The sequence below is a fragment of the Branchiostoma belcheri genome, unplaced genomic scaffold (assembly GCF_001625305.1).
Source record: "Branchiostoma belcheri isolate BF01 breed outbred unplaced genomic scaffold, Haploidv18h27 scaffold26, whole genome shotgun sequence".
In the NCBI taxonomy this organism is placed as follows: Eukaryota; Metazoa; Chordata; class Leptocardii; order Amphioxiformes; family Branchiostomatidae; genus Branchiostoma; species Branchiostoma belcheri.
The window spans coordinates 2,742,028-2,765,754 of NW_017803865.1; the positions used below are offsets into that span (position 1 = coordinate 2,742,028).

Below are 23,727 nucleotides of genomic sequence, written 5' to 3' on the forward strand. Positions count from 1 at the left end.
TATTGGGGTTATTTAAAAGTAGAGCAAAATTCTGCAAAAGCTGGTGCCCTCTTAATGCTTATTATGGGATACTTGACCCAATTTTGCTGTTGATTTTGTTTGAGTGCAATTATACCAACATTGCTACTTAATAGAGCAGTTGCTACTAAGTTTTTGCAAAAGCATAAGGAAAAGAATGATACACTTTCAAGTATTTCATAGTAGAACCTACAAAGCTTGATGCTGATAATGAGATGTTAGAAGCTATTTTTTGTTGTAGTTGCTGTTTTTCTAGTGCAATAATGAGATGGCTACGTGTATAGTATGTGTTCTGTTAGGTCAGCTTTAGAGATTCTTATGTTTATGCTAATGTTATGATTCATTGCTGTGTTAGTGCTTTGCTGTAACTCGCTTTAATGGCTGCTTTACGCTTCTAGTCCGCGCTCTTCCCGTGCTTCTACCCCCGCCATCGGCATGACTGCCAGGGTTCTGGAGGCTAGCGAGAGGTGAGGCAGTGGCTGTATACGAGCATTGCAGCTTGTAGTATTCTGTTTATTGATTAAACTATCTAGCATTTATTAGCCTATGTTGGACCCACAGAAAGATTCATTTTTCAACTTTAAAGTTCAGTGTGTTTTCCTTAGCATTATCATGTTGTCTGACTTAAATGTGACATGGAACAATCATAAAGTTCAATATGTTTCTTTAAGGTCATCATGTCGTGTAACCGAAATTTTACACAGGGAGCAATCATAAAGTTCAATGTGTTTCCTTAAGGTCATCATGTCGTGTAACCGAAATTTTACACAGGGAGCAATCATAAAGTTCAATGTGTTTCCTTAAGGTCATCATGTTGTGCAACCAAAACTTTACACAGGGAGCAGTCTAAAAATTCAATGTGTTTCCCTAGGGTTATCATGACTGTTGACGCGCCAAAGGCACGTCTGGAAGTGATGAATGCCCGGCGCTCGGACCGTGGGAAGTACGCCATCACCGTGTCTAACAAGGCCGGCAAGAAGTCCAGCTCCATCAACGTCAATGTGCTGGGTAAGGGGCTGTTTCTTATGTCATAACACTCACATAAACAGTCTATAACATCATAGAATGAAGATGAAAAAGCGGGAAAAAAGGAAAAATTGTCATCTTCATACCACTCACAAAAACAGTCTGTAACATCATGTAATGTCAGTTAGTACTTAGCAGTAAGGGACGGATTCTTATGTCACACCACTCACAAAAGCAGTAATATCGTGGGAGGGACGCTCAATACTTACATGAAACAAATAATAGTCTTCATCACTCAAGTTAGGGAGACAGACAAAAACAGGCATTTGGAAATGTCCAAGAATGGGCTGTTTTGTCATACACGTCGTCAAAAAGTCCTCAACACTTACCTGTAAAAGGTAGCTCCTTGCTAGGTAAACATACACAACTGTTATACAGATGTTGAAAACTGTATTCATTAAGCACATAGGATACACTTTGACTATTCAAGAGTGTACTCAGAGTCTTACTGTTACTTGTTCTAACCCCACAGCCAAGCCTGGTCCGCCCACCAAGCTGAACATAGATGAGATCACCAACAGTTACGCCATCCTGAACTGGGAACCGCCAGAGGACGATGGAGGAAGCCCCGTTCTCAACTACGTGGTCCACAAGAAGGACACAGCCAGGTAAGGATTTCTCTAAGAAATTTTGGGCAGGGGAGAATCCTTTCCTAGGAAGTTCCATGTTATTCCAAGACTTGAAACAGTCACTTTCCATTAGCAAACAACTTTCAGAACCAAGGACAGGGCAAGTTTCTAGTTTGTCATATTTGTCCACAGTTTTATTTACACTTCAACTAGCTATACATGTAGGATTTGACTACCTAAAGGGTAATTTGTAGTAGCCAATGCCATCCCTTAACTAGTCCAGTCCTCCTAGATGTTTCAGCACCAAGGGCAGGGCAAGTCTAGATTACATTTTCCTTGCCACCAATAACCTCCCTTACCCTTCTAGATTTGGACATAGATCTAAAACTTGTACATGAGTGCCTTATGTACAAAATCTTTATCAGAGCTATCTGATGCACAGTTTGCATTCCGTTGTGATATAATTGCCTGTCCAGTTGTCAACTAGAAACTCTATTGCACAACAATTGTACAAGGTATACAAAGTATGACATCTATCTATTGCTATAAAACATCATGCCATCAGACTATACCTAACAAAGACTATGTAGTATGGGAAGAGACTGTGCTAACACTGAAGTACAGTTTGTTTTCCTTTATGTGTGCTGTGGTTGCCTGTCGAGTTTTCTAAGCTGACCCTTCTCCCCCCTGTAGGAACGTGTGGGCTCCCGTTGCGGAGGCGTATCCGGTGGCGAAACAGACGATCCACATCCCGAACCTGCTGGAGGGTAGCGAGTACGTGTTCCGGGTGCAGGCTGAGAACCAGATCGGCATCGGCCGGCCCAACGACAGCATGCCCATCGTGGCCAGGTGGAGATACCGTAAGTTCTGAAATTCCTCTTATTCCCTTGCAACACGTAAGGCCATAACTTTTCCTTCCATCTGGGTCTGTCCTTGGCATAATCCATGCCCATCGTGGCCAGGTGGAGATACCATAAGTTCTCAAGTTACTTCTCTTCTCTTATACCCTTTTGAGAGATAACTTTTTCCTTTCATCTGTGTCTGTCCTTGGCCATCTTCTTTACTTCTTGCCAGGATAATCTCCTGGACAGTCCTCCAAGTGGTTTTGGGTCTACCTATTTATTTTTCCAACTTGTCTCCAGTTTAAGGCTGTTTTAGCTGTTATTAAGTCACCCATTATTAGTACATAGCCAAGCCATTTCAATCTTCTGTTAGTGATTTCTGCAGATAATCTGCTACAACCAGTTTTGTTATAAAGTTCCTCATTTGAAATCTTTTGAGGCCAGATGATGTGAGACACAACATGGTACTTTTACAACCTCAACTAATTAAGGGATTGATGAATTTATCATGTCTTGTATGTCTAACAAAATGCTGCTGTTGTTTCCCAGGTGTGCCTGACGCACCGGACGCGCCGTCCATCTCCGACATCCGGCGCAACGCCATGACGGCTACCTGGCGCGAGCCCTTCAACGGAGGGTCAAAGGTCACCGGGTACTACCTGGAGAAGAAGGAGAAGGACGCTTCCCGTTGGCTGCCGGTCAACCAGGAGCCGATTCCATCCAAAACTCACAGGTGAGTGGGCGTAGTCGGAATCTACTCGAAAACTCCTACTTTCACAGATATTTTGTACAACTCAGAAACATTCACATTCAGTTAGTAAGTAGTAGAAGAGATACAAGGCATCACCTACACAATAAGTTTATACAATAAATATTTTGAATATGATACAGTTAAAAAATGTATGAGCTTTGTAGATAATTTCTACAAACTATGCTAACATTTAAAGATGACTTTAAACTACACAACTACACAACTGTTGTACCACAACACTGCTATGGACTACAGTCACAGACTACATGTCAATACATAGTAGCATATAACATTCCTGCAAGCTATGCCAATCTGTACTAAGAAATGGGAAAATTAAAAATGACTTTACACAACTTTTGTACCTCAACACTGCTAAGGACTACAGTTAACACATAGATCATGATCGTAACACTATGAATATTTTTCAGGATTACCGGCCTGCTGGAGGGAATGGACTATGTTTTCCGTGTGAAGGCTGAGAACCGCGCTGGTGTCGGCCCGCCCGGACCCCCCTCCCGTCCACAGAAGGCTGAGGATCCTATTGGTAAGTGGGCCATGGCCTGGTCTAGGAGATAAAAACCTTACACATGTAGCAGTAATGGATTGTGTTTATCCTTTGAATAATAACTTTAAGGAATTGTCACAGAAAAAGTTAAAAATTCTGTCGTATGATTACATAAATCTGTGGACAATTTCACCAATTCAGAGTAATGTTATGTAACGTGTTTCACATTCATTGTTGTTCTGCTGGTTAAGTGGTCACAATCTCTTCTCAGAGCCTGAGCACATTCATTGTACAGTCAGCATTCTTGGGACAGTGTTATTAACCAATTATATCCACCAATTATATTGGTCAAGGGTCCATAAGGTACATTGTAGTTTCACATCAATCTTGTCCAAGATTTTTTCAAATTTGTTTATAAAGTCTTACGGTGTTGCCCCCCCTCCCCAGACCCTCCTGGCCCGGTGGTTGACCCCGAGTGTTACGAGGTAACCCGATCCAGCGCCTCCATACGCTGGAAGAAACCCGAAACCGACGGCGGCAGCAGGATTCTGGGATACATCGTGGAGAAGCGCAAGGCCGACAGCGACCTCTGGACGTCTTGCCACGACACTGAGATGCACAGGTGAGAATCTTTCCTCAGCACCTTTAGTTAGTTCTTCTAGTTTAGGTGAGCTTTGGGATAAACCTTGAGAACTTAACCTTCTGCACACTTTGTATGGTCAGAATTTGACGTTATTTGGATCAACAGTTAGCTTCAGGTTACACTGGACAAACCTGACTTGAGAGCTTCAGTTTCTACACGCTTTGTACCGGCAGACTTGGACTTAATTTGGATTCACAATTAGCTTCAGGGTCAAGACAATATTGTCCAACTTAAGAACTTAATCTTCTGCACACTTTGTACAGTCAGACTTTGACTTTCTTTGGATCCACAAGTAGCTTCAGTTCACACTATATTCTACATAGATATATAAAATCATGAGACAGAAAGATCCAAAAATAACAATTATGTTCTTTGGCAAACACAGCAGCCTCAAAAGGTCTACTGGCCTACTGGTCTTTGGATCAGAGAATAGTGACATTGTCACTCTGCAAATAGTGTCCAAAGTATGTTTCTGTAGTCTATGAAGAACAGTACTGCTCCAAACTGCAAGAACATATTCTACAATATTGTTCAATCTGTTCTTTGGCAAGAAATACGTGCATGACATGTAACAGGACATTTGCATGCAAGTTCCCAAGTTGCATGCATGAAGCTCCCAGCATCAGCCTGCCAGTGCGTGTGTCTCTGGTCAGGCTCACCTTTGGTAGCGAGAAAACAGCACAGTTTCCCTTGCCAGCAGGGACTCAAGTAGCTCTCTGTGTTCTCAGGGAAACAACAGTAATAATGTAAGAGCTATTAGCAGAGAAAAACTGCAATCAACATGTACATACTGGAAAACATATTTAAGAAATATTTATCCGAGCCTACCATTTTAGATTAAGTCTTATTTGACAATATAGATGTACGATTGACATAGATGTGTTACTTATTAAGAGAATCTTTGCCTGAAAAATAACTCATTTGCGCACAATTTTGGATGTTGTCAGATATCTAACTTGATCTTGCAGTGCAGTATAGCTGGTGTCGTTTCTTGGTTTGTACATGTTTTGAATTGGGGTTTGTAGTGTTGAAGTAGTGTAGATGTCTCATTGCATGAAAGTATAAGTTGTAAGACAAATTGTAGAGATAAATCAAGGATTCTTAGCAAGCTCGACATGCATGGGTTATTGACAAGAAAATTTCTGAGAATGGTTAGAAAAGTTTGGAAGCTGCATCTTCAACCTCCTGGCAGCGCTCCCTGGCTGTTGAGGATCACCACTGCAGCGACAGCAAACTTCAGTTTCTCTCGCCTTCAGGGTGCAGACTTGCACTCTGTCTCCAAATGGAAACCATACTTTTAATACTCGCAACACTGGCTAAGGAATGTAGAGATTGTGTCAACAAAAATGTCTTTATTAATCCTATAGTCTGTAGGATAATTCAGCTGCATCCCCAAGAAGTTAAACTAAAGAGGAATGCTTCTAGACAAAGTTTTTTAAAGCCTTGAACAGTTGTTAAGTTGGGTTGATGCTGCTAACACATGGTAAATATCAACTTTATACATATTGTCCTTACTCATATCTATAAGCTCAACCTCGTAATTATAGAAAAAACAGCATAGATGACCTCTTGTGCTTAAATGTGGTGTAACCCGCAAGTGGTTGAGTGCTAACCTGTAAGTTCTTCTGTGCTAACCCAGAAGTGGTTGTGCGTTAACCTGGAAGTGTTTGTTGCAGGTCCCTTGAGCTGGTTGTTCCGAGCCTGTTGACAGGACAGAAGTACGTGTTCCGTGTCTGTGCAGCGAACCGCGCCGGACACGGGCCGTGGGAGGCCGTCCCGGGTACCATCCTTATCAAGGAGAGGGAAGGTACGGCACTCCAGTTGATTCTTTCTTCTCATTGGTTACAAATTATACTCAAGAACATGACATCTAGAACCCTATAGGGATTCACCTTTATCTTTGAAAATCGGCAAAATTGGCATAAGTGCATTACATTTCGGATGTTATTAAGTGTTCAGGTCTTTCCACAATAATAAGTTCCTATTTCATAGGAGATGCATACTTTGGTAATCCTAGTAAGTTTGTCAGCAATGTTTATAAGGCCTTGTATGTTTAGAAAAATCCATCATTCTGTTAATCCACCCTAATGCAAGTAATTTAGACTTCCTTCAATCTGTAGAGGATTCTCGACTATGAAATGCACTATTGTGTAGTTTCTTGTACTAATTAGTGTTATAGTTATGATCTTTCTGGGGAACATTTCAATGATTATTTGTTATCGTACTCTCACACACATGTTTTCTGTACCCCCCCATGCAGAGCCCCTAGTGCTGAACCTGGACGCCAGTTTTAAGGAGCTGTACGTGCTCCGGGCCGGCTCTGTGCTCAGGATCCCCGTCATGATCGGAGGCCGCCCTGAGCCAAAGATCGAGTGGTTCAAGGAAGGACAGAAAACCCATGGAAGGTTCGTTGCAGCGTTTGATTACTAGAAAATGAATGCAAACCTAAAAAATGAATGCAAACCTGTCCTATAAAACACAAACTTTGGCATATGTGTCAGATCTATAGCTGTAAGTGGCAAAATTGGTTAAAGATTCAGTTGACGTCCTAGTGAAGGTTCGTTGTGACTTCTGGGGCCTACAAGAAGCAACTCACTATCCGGTTTAGTGTATGTACAACAGTCATATGGTAAAGAATCAGATGTGTATTTTCTTGAAAATAGATGCGGTTGATGTTGGGTGTTTTGTTGCAAATAGAAAAACAGATGAGGTTGTCTACTGCTAAGTCATTGAATCTCCTAATGCACATGATCTTGCTTATTCTCATTCAAAACTTTGCTACTCGACTCAAGATGAAGTTTTTCAGTCAGTAAAATGATTATGCTCTAATTGCAGGACCCTGATAGAGAACACAGCCATCAGCACCACCCTGCTGATTAAGAACTGCTACAAGAGCGACGCTGGAGAGTACATGCTCCGCATCTCCAACCAGAGTGGCAAGAAGGAGTGCCGTGTACAGGTACGGCTGTTTGTTGGTTTGTTTGTTGTTTGTTTGGGCCTTTATTTAGCTTAAGTCTGATCGTATGTGACCTAGAGGTGGGGTGTTAGAATCCAGTATGGTCTTGTATCTCCAACCAGAGTGGCAAGAAGGAGTGCCGTGTACAGGTACGCATGTCTGTCTTCTTTTTTGTTTGGGCCTTTGTTTAGCCAAAGTGTGATGAATATAACTGTGCTGTAAGCTATGCGTGAGATATTTTGATATTTAACCTACATGTACAATAAATGCTACCTACCTACCTACCTACCTAGTCCCATGACTGACACTGGTCGTTGGGGGACAAGGCAAACCTTGCAGCAGAGGTGTTGCCAGATTTCCTGTCTTGGGCTGCTGTCAGGAGTTGTGGGATTGTTACCATAACATCAGCTTTAAACTTCAACTTTCCTATCATACCAGGTCCGTGTGGTTGACAAGCCGAGTGTGCCGCTGAACCTTCGCAGTAAACCTGAGGAAATCACCTCAGACATGATCCCTCTGTACTGGGACGCGCCCGAGGATGACGGTGGAGCAAAGATCACCCACTACATCGTGGAGAAACGCGAGGCAAAACGTGCTGCCTGGGCATCCGTCTGCAACACTGTTAGGTACGGGAACATCGCAACTTTGTGGCAAACAGCAACACTGTTAGCTGAGGAAATATTGTGGCAAACATTTGGTTAAAATGTTAAGGATGGGATCATTACAACATTGTGGCAAAACTTTAGGAACACTGTTATTGATGGAATCATTGCAACATTGTGGCAAAATTTAGCCACACCATAATCTACAGATTCTGAATCATGGCAAATTGTGGCATTATGATATAGCAAATGCAAAAATGCTGTTCAGGATGGTATCATTGCCACATGGTGGCAAAGGTTTAAAAGATGACCCGTGCACCTCATAGCAAAGGTATAAAATAATTGTGACATTGTAGCAAAATGGAAGCATTTTGATCAATAGATATTGACTGCAATGTTGAATGTTCCCCCCCTCCAGGACGACCTGCATTGCACCGGAACTTGTGGAGAAAATGGTCTACGAGTTCCGTGTACGTGCAGTCAACGAGATCGGCGAGGGCGAGAATGCGCTGAGTGGCAAGATTCGTTGCCAACCACCGCTCTGTAAGTAATTCTAACAGCTGGAGACTGATAATAATAGTAGCTAAACTTGTAGATGTCAGAAGAACAGCCATTCAAGTCTTCATTTGCAAAGAAAGCTGTCTGACGTCCATGCTTTTTATAATTACAAATTTGTCTTGAGCTACCTTCAATAATTATTTTTTGTTGATGATTAATGTGTAAATTATGTGGCTATTTTTCCACATATCATGTACAGCCAACTGGCTACTACCAGATAGCAACGTGTTGTTTGACAATAAGTACAAGTTGAAAAAATCATACCTAAATCTTAGCAATAGATTATTCAAGGATCATAAATGATTTCTGCCTCGAAGAACGTGTGTCTGAAACACGTAATGCAGCTTCAATAATCTAGATACTAAAACACATGTACATGTACGGTAACAGTAAGTACAGTAACTGGTCTACTACTAACTGAAAGACTGACCAAACCTTGTTCCCCCAGCTCCCCCGGCCCCCCACTAATGCTGGATGTCGAGGACACGTCCAAAGATTCTATCCTGCTGGACTGGGACCCGCCTCGCGAGGATGGCGGCAGTAAGATCCTCGGGTACTTCGTCGAGATGAAGGGACCTGACGACACGGACTGGCGTAAAGTCAACATGTAAGTATTAGTCATATTTTACAGTAGTGGCCAAATATTGGACATAGAAAAACATGGCCCATTTCAGAATGTTACACCAAATCTTACAAGCCAATCACCTACACCGACTCTTACTACACACGATTCACTCGCTCTGGATTTTAATACTCTTCTTAATAATATTTTAGCTCTGTCATTTTATGTCTCTTGAATGTACTGTTCATTAAGGCTTTGGAATATCAATGTGACAACAATTTCTATTGTAGGACAAATATGGCACAAAGTCAACATGCCAGTAGTCTCTAATGGTTTTGCTGCCAACTTTTTCTGTTTTCCTTTCACTTGCCAGTGTAGCCTTTTGTTCTAAGTTTCTTTTGCACTGCTTTTAGTTGAGGCCTTTGGAATACCACACTGACTTGGCAGGACAACAAAAAAAACGTTTGATAATTCAAAACAGCATCTTTTCAAACTTGTAAATGTCTTAACTGTCAGTAAATGCTAAAGGCAATTTTTTAGCAAACAACTGAAAGCACAGTACGGGTATTTATCATACAGAAGAGCTGAATCAGTAAGAAACTCTATCTACGCCATCACCATTTTGCTTACTCAAACCTCTGCTGTTCCTCCCCATCTTACAGGGAGTCGTTCACCTCCAGCCGTTGGGAAGTGAAGGGTCTGCGTGACGATGTGGACTATGACTTCCAGGTGAAGGCCACCAATGCCATCGGTGTGGGACCGCCCAGCGAGCCCATCACTGGGGCCAGGTGCTTCGAACTACCAAGTAAGTACAGGCTTGAAGTACCAGTGTATAATAGGCTTCCAAGTTCATACTGTTTCATGATCAGTTTCAATGTCTTTATGGTTCCTGGCTCCATCACTAGTACTGGTGCCAGGTGCTTCAAACTGCCTCAAATACTAAGTGTGTGTGTGAAATAGGCTTCCACATTATGGTGTGTCAGTTTCCATGTCTTTAAGGGTTCTAGCTGCATTGTTCTGACAGGTTTAGCTCAGAATGTGTCGCTTATTCTGATAAATTGTTTGTCAGTCTTCTCCTTTGATATCATACTTTGATCTTTGAAAATGGTCTCTAAGTTCAATATCTCTGCGATATACATGGTAAGGATTTTGCATACCATACTGGTAAATGCTTGAATGCAGTAGGAATAACCTTTATTCCTCTTTTCTCCCCCAGGTGCCCCTGCCATTGACCTGGCCATCTCCATGCGAGACCTGGTCGTTGTAAAGGCTGGAACTCCCATCAAACTACACGCTCGCATCGAGGGTTACCCCTACCCTTCAGCACAGTGGCTGTCTAAGGTGAGCTGGGGTACTGGTGTGGTTGGGATAGTGGTGTGGTTAAGATACTGGTGTGTTTGAGATAGTGGTGTAGTTTGTATAGTTGGATCTGAGAGAGTTGTGAAGGCTGGAACTCCCATCAAACTACACGCTCGCACTGAGGGTTACCCCTACCCTTCAGCACAGTGGCTGTCTAAGGTGAGCTGGGGTACTGGTGTGGTTGGATCTGAAAGTTGCCAGGATCTTGCTCTGTGTTGTTGTGGTCTAACTTAGAGTTTGAATTCTGGCTGTTGTCAATGACTAAGTCTTATTAGCAAGCTACTGGAAAAGGATTTGAGAAGGGACAGTCTACTGTTCTTTGCACAGATCAACAAGTGCTAGGAAACTGACTTTTGTATCTTTCATGATCTGTATGAGTTGAGAGTTGCCTGGATCTGGATATCTGTGTCATACATGTATTTGGTACATTTAGTTTGAATTCTGGTAGTTGTTACTGACTTATTAGCAAGCTACTAAAAATGTTGAGAAAGAGTGTTGTTTTCACTGTGCAGTGGATTCCAACTGGTCTGCAATAAAGTTGCTGTTTTGTTAATGAATGAGATCAAATATTAAACATGTCCATGTTCAGGGTGAGCCCCTTGAGGCCGGCGACCGTTACTCCATGAAGACCACGAAGTCAACAGCAGAGCTGGTAGTGAAGCCGAGCCTGCGCAGCGACACCGGCAGGTACCATCTGGTGGTGAAGAACCTGGCTGGGACTCGCAAGGCTCCCATTAACGTCAAGGTTCTCGGTGAGTAATTAGCTATCTAATTAGCATTTAATTAGCTACATAAACCTGGCTGGGACTCGCAAGGCTCCCATTAACGTCAAGGTTCTCGGTGAGTAATTAGCTATCTAATTAGCATTTAATTAGCTACATAAACCTGGCAGGGACTCGCAAGGCACCCATTAATGTCAAGGTTCTCGGTGAGTAATTAGTTGATTATTAGTAATTAGCTATCTGTAATTCATTGTATGATAGCTAATGGAACTGATAAAAACTATCCAAGTGCCTGATGTTCTTTCTGCTATTCAGAGGCTGCTTTCTTTGCAACCCAATGGTTATGATAAGATTATAATTGTGTTGACGCAAGAACCTAGAAATAAAAGCCCTGACAGATTTGGAAAAGAACTTCTTGTACATGTACAGTACATTTTGTATGTCTGTTTTTGTTTCATAAATTTGCAATCCGGTATGTACAAAGGAGACAAGACAGTACAGTGAATTCCTAATAAAATAATGCATGTCACCCACACTTATGATGAAAAAGAGCTAGCAAAAAGGGTATATGTACCTCTGTTTCCTCACCTGTATGCTCACCTGTCCGTCCCCAGACCGCCCCGGCCCGCCGCAGGCACCTGTCCAGTTTGAGGACATCCACCAGGACCAGGTAACCCTCAGGTGGAGCGTACCTGCCGATGACGGCGGAACCGAGGTCACTAACTACATCGTGGAGCGCCGAGAGGCCGCCAAGACCTTCTGGACAACCGTCAACTCTAACCTGTCAAGGTCAGGACTAGATTTTTTAACTAAGATGCCCTTCTTCACAAATAATCATGCCTTGGCTTGTACTATCTTGTAACATCCCTGGCCTTGGTGCTTAAATGTCTTCCATACAATGAGTACTGAACGAGAAGCTGTAACAACAGGCACAACAGTAATTTTTGGGAGGAGAAGGAAGAGGAAAAAGGATTTCAAGACTCTAACAAGTAATAGTTCTTGAAAGAAAATTTTCTCACAGGTAAAGGAGTAGCAAAGGAAGACTAGCCTTGTACCTTATTAAACCTTCTCCCTGCTGCCTAATGCAAGAATCATTATAAACTTGGTGCCAAAAGGCTACCTTAGCAGATTGCAGGTTAATGGCCTGTCCCTAGTGCTGAAACTGTGGTGGTTATTAAGCTTCTCCCTGCTGCCCCATAACCAATACAAATTTGCTGCCAAACGGCTACCTTAGCATGCTGAAGGTGTAGAGATAACGTCATGTTTCCTCCCTTCCCAGGACGAGGATTATGGTACCGAAGCTGATCGAGGGAACACCCTACGTGTTCCGCATCAAGGCTGAGAACAAGATGGGCATCAGCGACCCTCTGGACTCAGAACCGGTCACACCAAAGAGCCCATATGGTCAGTCTGTGTTCTATCTATCCCCTTATAAACAGCACTCAGAAACAATTAGAAGTGGGGAAACTATGATATGCATTATCAGTAGTCTGTATATTAGAATTATAACTGTTTCAGTTTCTCTTTAAGATTGCAACTCAAATCAAAATACAGATGAAGTGTAAGTTTGCATTGATCATTTTCTTACGAGCATATTACCTTTCCTACAATGAGAAATAAACTAAAATTGGTCCATGCAAGTCTACTCATTAAGGTCAATAAATTACAATGAACTCTAAACCTTTAATGCAAACTTCAACAGTTTTATTGTTAGTTGAGCATCGCATATTTTGGGTTTTAGGTATTTGATTGAATACAAACCTTTCAATGGTACATTGTGGTTCTCAAGTAAATCTAAATCTTTCTCTGCTTCCCATCATAGACCTGCCTGGCCCACCCCTGGAGCTGCGCATTATTAACGTACAGAGCGACACGATGAGCCTAACCTGGCTGGAGCCGGACTTTGACGGCGGCTCTCCTGTACAGGGATACTTCCTGGAGAAACGCGACAAGATCAGCAAGAGGTGGCTTAAGGTGGGCTCAGCTTCTTCAAGTGTTTTCCTCACAAAATTGGAACTTAATTTTTTGAAAGATGTAAGCATATGGACAGGTGCAGTTTCTCTCCAAAGACTTTGTGTGAAATGTTAGCAAGCCTTGTAAAAACTACTAAAAATTATCTTGATAATTTTCACACAACCGGTATATTAAAAGTTGACAGACTGTACATTGTATAATTTAATAAAAAAATCCCTAGCAATACCTTGCGGCAGGAATATCATCATGATTATTTTGTAGTTTGTATTGTGATTCACAATGTTTGGAGCAGTTTTAGAGAAAATCTTTGATCTCCACATTACAGATTGAGAAAGACATGCTGACAACCACCACCTACAAGGTGGGAGGTCTGATCGAGGGATTCTCGTACGAGTTCCGTGTCAGCGCAAAGAACGTCGTCGGCACAGGACCTCCGTCTGAACCGACCTTCCCGACTGTCGCACGGCCGCCACTGGGTAAGGAAAACTTTTTTGTCTGTTTTCATAACTTTAAAGAAAAGATTGACAATTGAAAGATTGTCTTGAAAATGCTGATAGTAATCTGTGAGAGACTCTGAAAGTTTTGTAGTTTAAACTAGTCTCAAAACCTTACCAATTATCATGCTATCAGCAATTAGAGTGAAAATTTCTGTAATTTTTTTCTATTCTTTGCTTATAAGGACACAGTTGGTGACTCTTAACACTAAAATATGCTTCAGAATATTCTGTATGTGCCGTGACTGTCCAGACCCCTTAGATTCTTTGCTGGAGCCCCATAGGGTTTACCAGACCTGCTCTGCTATTGATCTAACCCTGTGTTTCTGTGTGTGTCCAGATCCCCCAGATCCCCCACTGGAGCCCCATGTTGTTGACCAGACCCGCTCGACCGTGGACCTGGAGTGGGATGAGCCTGTGTATGACGGCAGTCTGCCCATCGAGGGTTACCTGGTGGAGCACAGGCTTAAAGGTGGGGATATGTCCTGATTTCCACCTGTACTTCTCTGAATTATGCTCTGTTCAAAATGAGTGGAAATTCATACAGCATAAGGAAATACATGGCAACACAACTAAACTAAGACAACATCTACACGTGTGTAGCATACAGAAGCACAGAAAGAAGAGAATCTCCTCTAAACCATAGACCAACTACCATGGCTAAATAGTACTAGATGAGCTCGCGAATATTGAGTGTTGTGGACCATGGAAGCCTTAAGCAACAGTTACTATGATTACCTCTTCCATCATCCTTCCTGTGCATTCTTTGCATTCATCCAGTTGAAAATACCACTGTAATTTTCAAGCTTCTTGTAACACAGTCTTCTCCTCAGGTTTGTTTATTAAAATTTTGTTTCTTGTTTATCTATCCAGGTGTGGAAACCTGGACCAAGTCCCACGACACCAGCATGGTAGCCAACATGTACTACACGGTGGCCGGGCTGGAGGAAGGGCGAGAGTACCAGTTCCGCGTCTTTGCCATCAATGGCGCCGGCAAGTCCAAACCTGCCGAGGTGCCTGGATTCACCGTGGTCAGAGACATCACAAGTAAGTACAGGTCATGTGTACAACTGTAGTGGGAGACCTCATGTGGAACTGTGGTGTGATACCAAATTTGAGACCTGGATGTAGTTTCAGTACCAAGGTCAGGGACATCACAATAAAATACAGGGCTGGCCGATTTCTTAAAGGTGTCAAACTGTACTGTGAGACCCCATGTGGAACTGTAGTGTGAAACCATCTTGAAATGTAGAATGTGATATTGTTTCAGTTTATTGTGTGTATTTCAATGTACACAATTTGCTTTAGACATGTTGACACACATGATTGTCAACTTTTTCTCACAGTTTACCACACTGACAGACAAATTTAAGGCAACAACTATGACTTCCTGAAATAGTAATGAAAATATAACTGGATTTTGGGTATTAGATTTTGCCAAATTTATACTGAAATGCAAGTATGAGGGTTTAAAAGGTATTTCACTGTTCAATCACACACTAACTCAGGGACACGATGCTCAACTTTTCCCCACAGGTTACCACACTGACAGACACATTCAAAGGCAATAATCTAATCATAGTTGATCGGGTAAACTCATGACTCATGTTTTTCCTTCACAGTTTACCCAGAGATAGAGCTAGACGCCTCCTGTAAGGACACGGTGTACGCTCGCGCCAACCAGAACGTGCGTCTGCCCGTCTACATCAAGGGACGGCCGGACCCCAAAATCATGTGGTCCAAGGAAGGCAAGGACCTGCCTGGACACATCACTATTGAGAAACTCGCCATTGGAGAGGTACGGTGTTCCTACTGCTACTGCTAAAATCACTGAATCAGACGTTCCTACTGTTACTGTTATTGTTACTGCTGCTAAAAACCATTGATTTAAACCAAGTCTAGCATTGAGAAACTCACCATTGGAGAGGTACGGTGTTCCTACTTCTACTGCTAAAATCACTGAATCAGATGTTCCTACTGTTACTGTTACTGCTGCTAAAAACCATTAAACAATTCTACCATTGAGAAACTCGCCTTTGGAGAGGTACGGTGTTTCTTCTGATGCTAAAATCAGTGAATCAAATGTTCCTACTGTTACTGTAACGGTTACTGTTGCTAAAAACCATTACACCAATTCTACCATTGAGAAACTTGCCATTGGAGAGGTACATTTTTTCCTTCTCAGGCTCTTTTTGTCATGGAAGACAACCTACAGCTTTCTCTGCTTCTGTCAGTAACTGAGCATTGCTCTCTGCAGTTCTTGTGTATGATATTCCTAGTGCTGTTAAAAATCATTAATACCATTCTAGCTAGTTCTTGACTAGATACATGGTGCTGCTAGATGTTTTGACAAAAGTGACTGACATGTGATTCAAATATGATTGACACATAATTGACATGTGATTGACACTTTTTTGGACACATATTTGACACATGATTGACACACAATTGTCCCACATTTGACACATGATTGACAAATGATTGACACATGAATGACGCAGAATTGTCCCACATTTGACACTTGATTAACATATGATTGACACATATTTGACACATGATCAACACATGATTGACACATGATTGACACATGATTGACACCTGTAATGGTACCTTGTAGGTGCTGAAGATGAAGGTGAGCCGTCCTGACAGCGGCCGCTACACCGTGCAGGTGTCCAACGTCTGCGGGGAGGTGTCCAAGAACATCAACCTCGTGGTTCTGGGTAAGCATTCAATATTTGCCTTCCCTTTTTAACCAGTCAAGGTACCCTTTTTAACCAGTCAAGGTGCCCTTTTAATGTCCTTTAGAGTTGTATTGGCTACTTGCAGAATAAGGTTGCAGAGAGTTACATTTACTTCTTCAACAAAGTACATTTGCCATGTAGCTTGGTAGATTGACACAATGTCCAAATGAGAATTTCAGAAATGGAGAAACCTTATAAACTACAGATTTTACTGCAATGTGAATGTCTCACCTTTTTTACAAACTTTGACTTTATTGGGATACACAATTAGCTTCAAAAACTGAAGTAACTGTATGGCTACCAATGTTCTATTTAGTTGTGAGGGAGCAGGGAGCAGGGAGAAGGTAAGAAAGCTAGAAAAAAAGCAGAAACATACAATGTAAAAGTCTAGCCTTTTACACACCAAAGTAGCAGTTTGGCTACCAATTCCTTATTGGTTATGGGGTTAGGCAGCAGGGCTTTTAGGAAAAGAAGAAAAATGCAGAAAAATAAATACAATGTACGTGTCTACTGAAGTGCCTGGGTACCAATTCTCTATTGGTTACAGGGTTAGGTAGCAGGGAGAAGGTTAGGAAAGCTAAAAAAAATGCAGAAACATAGCTGCTATAATGTAGATGTCCCTCATGATCAAGGATACAAGGTTAGGGAAATGTAGAAACAATAACTAACATTGTGTAATCTCTCCCCCAGACCGCCCCGGCCCTCCGAGGAACATTGTGGTGAAGTACGTGAAGAAGGACTCGTGTGCCCTGAACTGGGACATTCCCGAGGACGACGGCGGCTCCCAGATCACTAACTACATCGTGGAGCGCCGCCTGCCCAACGAGAACCTGTGGCGCAACGTCACGTCCAACATCCGGTCTCGTGTCAGCAAGGTCGGTATCTAATTGTGACCCTTTCAATTTTGATTTTTATGTTTACCTGAGGAAAACATATTGTTTTTGCTACGTTTCCTCCTCTTCTTCTTCTCCAAACACTGACCTCTGACCTGGTCAAATGACTCTCTCACTATCTTTCACTATGGTAACTGGTGTTGGGTTACATCTTGTTGCAATTTTATAGTAGGAGGGATTTATACAGTGTATTTTAGTAAGAATTAACAGAGCAGATCATATGCGAAGGTAAACATTATGCATTTGCTTTGCAAATGTTACTTTTCTAGTTTAATTTTATCAAAATCAATCAACATAGCAGGAGTAAATAGTACTCCTGAATTGTGTCAACTTTAGATGTTGGATACAAGAAGAAACACATGGCAATTACATACATATGGATACACGAATAGGACATGGAACATGAAAAACACTAAGCCTGCATTTGACTATTGTACACAGTCAGTCGTAGTAACTGCTGTCACTCCTTTATGATGTTCTATAGATGTAGAAATTTTTCCTCGATGGTACATTGTATATACTAAGCTTTTAAATTCAGATCTTTTGAATGTATCTGTACATGTAAGTGTTTATTACCACCTTTTATTGTAATATGATGATACCAATATGGTTATGTTTTGAGTAAGATCATAGTACTGTACTAAATCAACAGTTCAGCCTTCAGGCTGCGAATGATTTACATTTTGATAAACCTTTCATTATCATCCTCCTGCAGGTCACGGGTCTGAACGAGGGTTACAGCTACTTCTTCCGTGTGAAGGCAGAGAACAAGTACGGCATCGGCCTGCCGGTCGAGACCACTGAACCTACCCTGGCTGCAGATCCTATTGGTACGACCCAAAATCTACCATACTTCAAATAGGCATTAACTTCACATAACAAGGTTCCTTTCAAGTAATGGTTACTCATGGAATTAACTGGTGCTCAGTAACTTTCTTCAGATCTGTGTCCACATTTTTGTTAGAACGTAAAGGCTTTGATACTGGTTCATGTACAACAGACATAGAAATTAACTTTACTGATTGCTAATCTTGACACACCTTAAAGTATTATCACTAAAAAACTGCAATACAACTGTATATCATGCAGAATATCTTTAGGTCAAAAGAAATCTTATATTCAAACTTAAAGGGAACATGATCAGAAGAAAACACTAATTTGAAAACAAGACCTAGTATGATTCCAAACATAACAAAATGCGATTTATAACAATTGGTCAGAAAGCTGAGGAAGACCCTATGGTTTGGTGAAAATCTTTGTTAACTCTTGGAGAACAGTTTGAAGTTTGTGATAAAACATGATACATAACCCTGCCTTTTTCCCCTCCAGACCGTCCTACTGAACCACGTGACCTGGAGGTCACTGCCGTGACCAATAACAGCGTGTCGCTGAAGTGGGTGAAGCCGACGTATGACGGCGGCAGCCCACTCACCACTTACCTGGTCGAGCGATGCAGGTGTGTGATAACGAGATCTGAAGGAATTTTAAAGAACTAAGTACTATATTTAATACATTCAATAAGTCTTCATTCGCATGTTCACGCCGATGAGACTAAATGCATACTGATGATGTTAGATGTGTATGAATACTGAATGACGTAGTAATAACTTAGAGATAAAAGGATAAAAGTATAATTCAAAAGACACCTTCCTCAGAGCTTCTGACTGGAGCCCTGCTTCTCGCCACTATTTGAAGCAAATGTAGGTGGCACTTTTGCAGCAAGAACACATCCCAAATGTGGCTAAGTTTGTATCCCCCACCTGAACTCCAGTCAGAAGCTCTGTGACGAAGGTGTCTGATAGATATTGAAACATAAGCAGATGAGAGACAGTACGGGTTGTGTAAGAAGAAAATCCCTATGTCCTACCAACCTGATGAAATTATATTTTTAAAAATAAACTTGTTTTTTCCATCACCACCCCAGGCTTGGTGAGTCTGACCACACCCGCATCAACACAGATGACCTGTTGGAGACGGAGTACACCGCCACTGGGCTCAACCCTGGGGCTAAGTACGAGTTCAGGGTCAAGGCCAGGAACATCCGATACATCGGACCTCCCTCCACACCTACGCCTTTTATCGAGGCAAGGGATGATACAAGTAAGGAGCACAGTTTTTTCAAAGATTGAACAAGGAAAAAAACAACTTTTCTACAAGTTTTAGATTCAATTTTCTATCACAATAATTAAGTAAGCACAAGTATTAAATGTTAGCACTGCACATTGAATTTTGATTTCATACTATTTTAAGTAGTTTCAAATTGAAATTTTAAAAAAGTAATTTCCAGCCATGTCTGTCTGTAATCTTCCATATGTAGCAAAGACTGTAGAATGCTTTGATTTCCATTAAGTGCCACCCTGTAACATTAGAACTTGCAGGAAATTGTACAATGATTATCATGCTTTAGGTACATTTGAATATGACATTGTCATCCTAAACGCTCCTTTTTTTTCCTTCCCCAGAACCACCAAAGATCGAGCTTGACCTGCGGCTGCTGGATGTGCTTGTGGTACGGGCTGGTACCAAGGTGCACCTGGAGGGGCGCATCTCAGGAGTACCGCTGCCCGCCGTCAAGTGGTCCCGTGGCGGCAAGGAGATCGCTACCAGCGACCACTACGAGGTACTTCTTAACGTTCTAACTTATATCTTTAAAGTTTTTTACACACCTGAGTGTGGTTATATGTCAGTGAAGGTTAGACATACAGGTAATAAGATATGCCAAAAAACAGTTACTCAAGCAAGGATATTGCAACCAGAAATCACTACGAGGTACTTGTTATTGTTTCATTTACATTAAATCTGGGTCCCATTTTATTAAAATCTGCCTTCTATGGAAGGTCTGAAATGTCCAGTGACTCAGTTGTAGGAACCACTACGAGTTTAGTGTTCATTTTTTGCCTCAGGCTTGTGGCCCATGTCTGTACAGATATACGTATTATACTTTCAACACTATCTGTGTCCTACATGAGTAATATCCACATACCTAGTACACCTTTTTGATGGTTTTTGTCTCCCTGATTGTACTTATAATCAGCTTTTTAGGAAGCCTAAAAACAGTATGTCATGTACATTTTCTCAAAATCTGGTTCTGGCTTTTTAAAAAATCTGTCTTCTATGGAAGGTCTTAATGGGTCCAACAACTAAGTTGTAGCTACTTATAATCCAGTATTTATTATTATTATTAAAAGCAGATTATTAAAAGCCACCTTGACCATGTATTCTCCAGGTTACCACTATTGACAAGGAGACCTGTCTTACACTGAGATCTGCCAGGAGACGTGACACAGGAAGCTACGATGTCAACGTCACAAACTCAGCTGGCGCCATGAACGCAACGGCCAAGGTCATCGTGCAAGGTCAGTTTCATGACTTCTACCCACATGTACATGTATTGGTGTACCTACATGTGAAGAGTCGTTATTTGGAGGGCTAGCTTCTCTCTCCTTGCATCCAAGGGCTGAATATTGTGATGAGCTTACGATTATTGGGGCTTAATTGCAAGGGTCTGGAGCGGCTGCTACATGGTGACCTCAATACAATCCCAGGTGCGGCCATTGAACTGTAAGGTTTGAAATACTCACACTGGGAAGGTCCCCTATGATCTAGCGTTCTCCTTTGAAGCTAAATGTTCATAAAACTATTGCTGCTAATGCCCCACAGATGTGCCTGGCGTGACAAACCCATTGGCCCACTGAATATCTGTGAGATGACACACATGTACTTAGTGTTGACTACTCCTACTATTGTTCTTCCTAAAACAAAAGTACACTGGCATCTTCTTTCTACCACCAAGACTTCTGCTTGTAGCTAGAACTTTGAAACTTTGCTGTAAACCAATGATTAGCCAGGAGTGTTACAACCCAGGCTATTGTTTACATTAGCACATGATAGAAAAAAAAAACTATGCTGTAACACCCCCCAGATGTACCCGGCCCGCCGGTCGGCCCGCTGAAGATCCGTGACATGACGTCGGAGTCAATGACGATCGAGTGGAAGATGCCTCACGACGACGGCGGCGCGGAGGTCACGTCTTACCTGGTGGAGAAAATGGACACCAAGATCGGACACTGGTTCCCCGTGGACACAACCGTCACTAAGTTCTCCCTCAAGGTGAGCAAGGCCTCAGCATCTTTGTTTCTACATTAGATTACCTTTGCAGAAGGAAGACATACTGTTTTTGCTCTGTTTCTTCTTCTTCTTCCCTTCCAAACAATGGCATGGAAGAGATATCTGTCACCATAACTGAGAGATAAGTAATAATAACTGTACTTTATTGCCATACAAAGGGGTACACAAGGATCAAATTTTAATGACCACCATTGCCTTCATCATGATAAGTAATGACCAATAAGAAGGTATTTCAACCGTAATCCATTGTGGCCCAAAGGTTGGCAGTATTGGTTTAAACAGTGTTGAGAATGAAAATGCCATATACTTATAATTAATTAATTCCTTCATTTTTTCATGTTCCGCAGGTGACCCAGCTGATGGAGGATCATGAGTACCAGTTCCGCATCCGTGGCAGGAACAAGATTGGCCTCGGCGAGCCGTTTGTCTCCAAGCCAAGGATCGCCAAGAGGCCTTACGGTGAGTGGCACAGAAGTACAATGTATGATTCGTTGAGTACATTGGACAGAGAATAATCTTCCCAATTGATTGTGATCAATTTACAAATTACAGATCTGCTGTAAACTTGATTTTTGAAGCCATTGATAGAAGTCCTGGTGGGGAATCTGATAGACTTGCATATGGTGACTTATGCATATCAATATAACACATGTATAGAGGACATACAATCAGGAAGTTATGTAGGTGATCAGGCCCTAAGAAACTGTTTGATGTTCGTATACAGCATCTTACTTGTTTGGACTTGCTGAAATCCATACTTGTGTAAATGTCTCTCTTCAGTGAGAGAGCCACAAATTAGTTCCTGACGGTGAGAGATTGTGATATGCTGGCAACTAAATTCCATACTTGTATAATGTTTCCCCAGACCTCCCCGGCCCACCGTCTGCGCCCATTGTGCACACGATCTTCCCCGACAACGCCACGCTGATCTGGCAGCCGCCGGAGTCAGACGGAGGCAGCGAGATCTCACGCTACATCCTGGAGAAGAAGGACATCAACAGGTGGGGAACACAGCTTCTAAATGATGAAAATGCTTGTAATTGTATTAGGATTAGGTTTGAGTTTATTGGAATCCACACTTAGGCCACACCGATTTAATTTGTTGGTTCTCGGATTTTTTCAGAAAAAATATGAAGCGACAGGGCAAAAAAAAATAAAAATAAAAACAGGTCTAGGCATCCTATTATAGGCTTAAATGCTACAAAATGAGCCATGAAGTCAACATAAAAAGCCAGGTTAAAATTTAAACATTGAATTTTGAACTTTTAATCAAACCACTGCAATGATAGATGGGAAAACTGTAACAACTAGGAAGAAAAGGACTTTCCTCAACTGTTGGGGGCAAAACATTTTTCAGTTGATTCAGGACCAGAATCAAATTTTTTTTTTTTGCACATCAGAAAAAAACGAAGAGGCAAATCCGAGAACCAACAAATTAAATTGGTGTGGCCTTAGTTAGAAAGTCCAAATTGGAGCTAACTATAGTTCTTGCTTGGCAGCTATAATATCAGTTCTGACAGACATCAACAGGTAAGGAAGACAGCTTGGAAGTTGAGCCGTGTTGGTAGAAGTCATTATGAAACAAGTTTGAACTGTGATTTCCAACACAAGAAATTGGACTTTCCCAAATTTTATGCAGTCTTGTCAGTTCTGTGCATAGAAAGCTTCCTTCTTGCTGAAACTAGTAGAAGATTTCTAAGCCAAATGGCTACTTCGGTGTGCTGAAAGTAAGAGCAATGAAAGGAACTAAATTCCATGCTAGAAATAGCTTACATTGGCCATAAAGTAGCTGATTACTGATTAGTAAAATGTTTTAAATGATTCCAGCATCAAGCTGTCCTTGGTGCTGAAAAGGTGATACTTGCTAACTTGGGATGCCAGCAATGAAAGGAATGCAAGAATATAAATCCATTGCTAGATCTATCTTATACTGACAATAATGTACATGTAGTTGATACCTGATGAGTGAAAGTTAATGTTTTAATTAAACGTTTCCAGCATCAAGTTAGTGTGTGCGGTTGAGACCATCAGCAGAGAACTTTTCATCAGGCTGTTGTATCGTTGAATGTTATATGTCCTTGGTGCTGAAAAGCTGATAGTGCTAAAGTTTGGAATAATGTAGCTGATAACTGAGGAGTGAAATGTTTTAATTAATTATTTCCAGCATCAAGTGGGTGCGTGCGGTGGAGACCATCAGCAGTGACACGCGTTACAACGTGCCGAACCTGGTGGAGGGGATGGAGTACCAGTTCCGCGCCGCGGCAGAGAACGCTGCCGGCCTGGGCAAGTTTGGACCCCCGTCCACGCCTGTCATCGCCCGCGAGCCTATTGGTGAGAACTTTTCATGGGACTTTTTGTGTCACTGCTCACTGAAAGTTATACAC

The 23,727-nt window shown here is 41.9% G+C and overlaps 1 protein-coding gene across 1 annotated transcript in view; it reads left to right on the forward strand.

Moving 5' to 3' along the window:
• Positions 1-23,727, forward strand: part of LOC109471813 (titin-like) — a 309,005-nt gene that overhangs the window by 28,166 nt on the left and 257,112 nt on the right. Inside the window, 32 exon segments of the mRNA XM_019771168.1 lie at positions 417-485; positions 890-1,026; positions 1,517-1,652; positions 2,307-2,473; positions 3,005-3,188; positions 3,635-3,750; positions 4,159-4,333; positions 6,031-6,161; positions 6,615-6,759; positions 7,190-7,313; positions 8,953-9,077; positions 9,695-9,837; positions 10,249-10,373; positions 10,981-11,143; positions 11,728-11,902; positions 12,393-12,517; positions 12,936-13,087; positions 13,413-13,563; positions 13,922-14,053; positions 14,455-14,628; positions 15,204-15,379; positions 16,199-16,301; positions 17,013-17,197; positions 17,931-18,045; positions 18,545-18,671; positions 19,140-19,315; positions 19,678-19,835; positions 20,442-20,571; positions 21,138-21,325; positions 21,691-21,802; positions 22,209-22,344; positions 23,508-23,674. Coding sequence (XP_019626727.1) covers positions 417-485; positions 890-1,026; positions 1,517-1,652; positions 2,307-2,473; positions 3,005-3,188; positions 3,635-3,750; positions 4,159-4,333; positions 6,031-6,161; positions 6,615-6,759; positions 7,190-7,313; positions 8,953-9,077; positions 9,695-9,837; positions 10,249-10,373; positions 10,981-11,143; positions 11,728-11,902; positions 12,393-12,517; positions 12,936-13,087; positions 13,413-13,563; positions 13,922-14,053; positions 14,455-14,628; positions 15,204-15,379; positions 16,199-16,301; positions 17,013-17,197; positions 17,931-18,045; positions 18,545-18,671; positions 19,140-19,315; positions 19,678-19,835; positions 20,442-20,571; positions 21,138-21,325; positions 21,691-21,802; positions 22,209-22,344; positions 23,508-23,674 — 4,622 coding nt within the window.